At 63.6% G+C, this 3043-nt stretch overlaps 2 protein-coding genes across 2 annotated transcripts in view; one reads left to right on the plus strand and one right to left on the minus strand.

Annotated features, from left to right (window-relative positions):
* Positions 1-460, plus strand: part of SIGIRR (single immunoglobulin and toll-interleukin 1 receptor (TIR) domain) — a 9988-nt gene extending 9528 nt beyond the window's left edge. Inside the window, 1 exon segment of the mRNA XM_010001474.1 lies at positions 435-460. Within this exon segment, the coding sequence (XP_009999776.1) occupies positions 435-460 (26 nt within the window).
* A 202-nt stretch (positions 461-662) lies between these two features.
* Positions 663-3043, minus strand: part of PKP3 (plakophilin 3) — a 13358-nt gene continuing 10977 nt past the window's right edge. The window contains exons 9-12 of the mRNA XM_010001477.1: positions 2685-2838; positions 2084-2276; positions 1067-1154; positions 663-698 (exon numbers count right to left, since the gene is read on the minus strand). Coding sequence (XP_009999779.1) covers positions 663-698; positions 1067-1154; positions 2084-2276; positions 2685-2838 — 471 coding nt within the window. The remainder of the gene's footprint in view (positions 699-1066; positions 1155-2083; positions 2277-2684; positions 2839-3043) is intronic.

Below are 3043 nucleotides of genomic sequence, written 5' to 3' on the forward strand. Positions count from 1 at the left end.
GTGCTCGGTGGGGCCCTTGTGGCTCTGAGCCCCCCGGCTTGTCGCGGCGGGTGAAGCCTCAGTCACAGCCCCGGCGAAGGGGGGACACGGCACCGCACCAGCCGCGCTGCCACCCGCAACTCTCCGGGAAGCCACCTCAGCTGTCCCACCCCCCCTGAGCTCTGCAAAGCTGGGGGTGGTGCCAGCTGGGGCTGAGTGGGTGAACCCCACGACGTGCCCGGCTCCGGAGGGGGTGGCACTGGCCCCCAGTGCACCACAATTCCGGGGGGTGGGCTGGGGTGCCCCCCGGAGCGCCCCTCCCCAAGCCCTGCAGCTCCTGCCCCACCACCGAGCCACCAGGCAAGCTGAGCTTTGCTCCCCAGGAGCAGGCAGGGTCCCTGGGGCTGAGGACCCTTGGGTCCTGTGGGACTGCCCCCCACTAACTGGGGTCCCAGGGGGCACAGCCAAAAGCAGTCAGTAGGTTTCAGGCTGCAGCAGGAGGAGGGATACACGTCCCCCAGCCCGGGGAAGGGGGACCTGGCAGAGAGGGGAGGTGTGAGGGACGCGGCAGGGACTACACTATGGAGCTGGGGTCGGCAGAGAGGAGCCTCCAGGGCAGGGGTGGCAGGCAGGAGCATCCTGGTGGGGTGAGCCAGGGCCGGGAGGTGGCTCCAGGGGTGTCCTCACAGGCTGAGGAAGTCCTCCTTCCGGTACCCCTTCTGCAAGGAGACAAGGCCACCCATCACACGGGGGGGACGCCAGTGCCATCACCTTCCCTGCCCAGGACACCCCTGCCCACGTCTCACGGGGCAGTGGGAACATCAACACAAACACCTGCAGGGCCACACTCTCCCCACCCTGGGCATGTGGCTGTCCCCAAGCCCTGATGTCACTGTCACAACAGGGATGATCCCCACCCCTTCACAGGAGGGGCAGGCTTGGAGCTGGGGCCCGTCATATGCCTGGAAGCATTTAGGTGCTGTAGCTTTCCAGGGTGAAGCCCCCAGCCTTGACTCCCTTGGGATCCACCTTCAGGATGCACCCCAGGACCGCGCCAGCTGGAGGAGCACCCGAGGGTGGTACTTACCATCTTGAAGTCCCGGTGGAGCTTGGTGTACTGCCACATGTTGCCCAGGAGACTTGCTGCTGCTCTGGAGGACTTCTCGTTGTCCGAGCTGCGACAGGGACAGGATGCAATCACCTTTGGGTACTGCTGGGCATGGGACGGTGCCACCAGCCCAAGAATACCACCCCAGGAGGACCCGGAGGGGATGAGGCCTTAGTGCTGGTGGGCAAAGCCAGAATACTAAAGGCTGGAGCCCACCACAATGGGCAGGGTGGCAGGAGAGGGAAGATGGTGGCTGCAGCAATGGGCAATCCTGGGATGGGGTGTCCTGAGGAGGTGGCAAAGGGCTGGGAAGTGGCCACGAGGCCACCCTGAGCTGGTCTGAGCCTTGGGAAGGGAGTCTGGTTGTGACCCTCTTCCATCTGGCTGGGGCAGGGGAGAAAGGGGAGAGCAGGACTGGAACTGAGTGAACAGGGAGCTCCCACCTGTCCCTTCTCTTCTTGATGTAGAAGAGCTTCCTGAGGCCATCAAAGTAGACAATGTCCCGGGCAGCCATGGGACTCTCCACCACCAGGTTGTTGAGGACCGCGATGATGTTCACAATGACATCGACGGGCGGAGCCTTGTCCCCAACACTCCCTGGCAGCTTCTCGATCAAGTGGCTGTGACAGGGACAGGATGCAATCACCTTTGGGTACTGCTGGGCATGGGACGGTGCCACCAGCCCAAGAATACCACCCCAGGAGGACCCAGAGGGGATGAGGACTTAGTGCTGGTGGGCAAAGCCAGAAGACTAAAGGCTGGAGCCCACCACAATGGGCAGGGTGGCAGGAGAGGGAAGATGGTGGCTGCAGCAATGGGCAATCCTGGGATGGGGTGTCCTGAGGAGGTGGCAAAGGGCTGGGAAGTGGCCACGAGGCCACCCTGAGCTGGTCTGAGCCTTGGGAAGGGAGTCTGGTTGTGACCCTCTTCCATCTGGCTGGGGCAGGGGAGAAAGGGGAGAGCAGGACTGGAACTGAGTGAACAGGGAGCTCCCACCTGTCCCTTCTCTTCTTGATGTAGAAGAGCTTCCTGAGGCCATCAAAGTAGACAATGTCCCGGGCAGCCATGGGACTCTCCACCACCAGGTTGTTGAGGACCGCGATGATGTTCACAATGACATCGACGGGCGGAGCCTTGTCCCCAACACTCCCTGGCAGCTTCTCGATCAAGTGGCTGACCACCTTGGTTGCTGGTGGGCAAAGGCAACATGTCAGGGTTGGTAGCCAGACCCAGGGGATATGCAGCAGCCTTGGGGTGAGCCCTGCAAACTCCTGGTGACAGAGGGACCAGACAAGGACCCATGGGTAGCACCAGGGGTATCTTCAAGCCCTTTGATCTCTGGAATCTCCACTGAGACTCCTTGGCACCTTGGAGAGGACTTGGGTAATGAGGACAGAGCCCAGTGAGATGGTGGGGTTGGAGATAGAGCAGAACATGGGAGAAGTGTTGGGTTCCTGGGGACAGGGGATGAACCAGCCACCACGTGCTCGGCTGGGAGCAGGGATGCAGGGGACAGGAAGGTGCTGAGACCCAGCTGGAGGCCAGCCCAAGGAGGCAGCGGGAGGAAGGTGCCCACGGGGCTCCCCCCAGCACTCACACATCTCGTCCTTGTTGCGCGCGTGGCGGGACAGGTTGCGGATCAGGCCGGTCAGGGAGCGCAGCTGGTGGTGGTCGGCGGTGCGGACGCGGTCCAGGACGGGGTTCAGGATGCGCTCCTGCTCCAGGGCCAGCCGGCTCAGCACGCCCGCCCACTGCCAAGGGAAACACCCGCTTGGAGATCCCGGTGCTGCCCCATCCCACCCTCCTCCTCCTCTTGCTCAGGGGGGCCAGGCCGAGGTGACCGTGCCCAGCTGGTGAGGACAATGGCCACATCCCCCACCCAGCAAAGGCTGTTCCCAGCCCGCAGGCTGGTGCCTCCCCTCCCCGGGCAGGGCTGCGACTCGCCAGGAGGGGGGG

Source organism: Chaetura pelagica, unplaced genomic scaffold (assembly GCF_000747805.2).
Source record: "Chaetura pelagica isolate M959 unplaced genomic scaffold, ChaPel_1.0 scaffold587, whole genome shotgun sequence".
Classification (NCBI taxonomy): Eukaryota; Metazoa; Chordata; class Aves; order Apodiformes; family Apodidae; genus Chaetura; species Chaetura pelagica.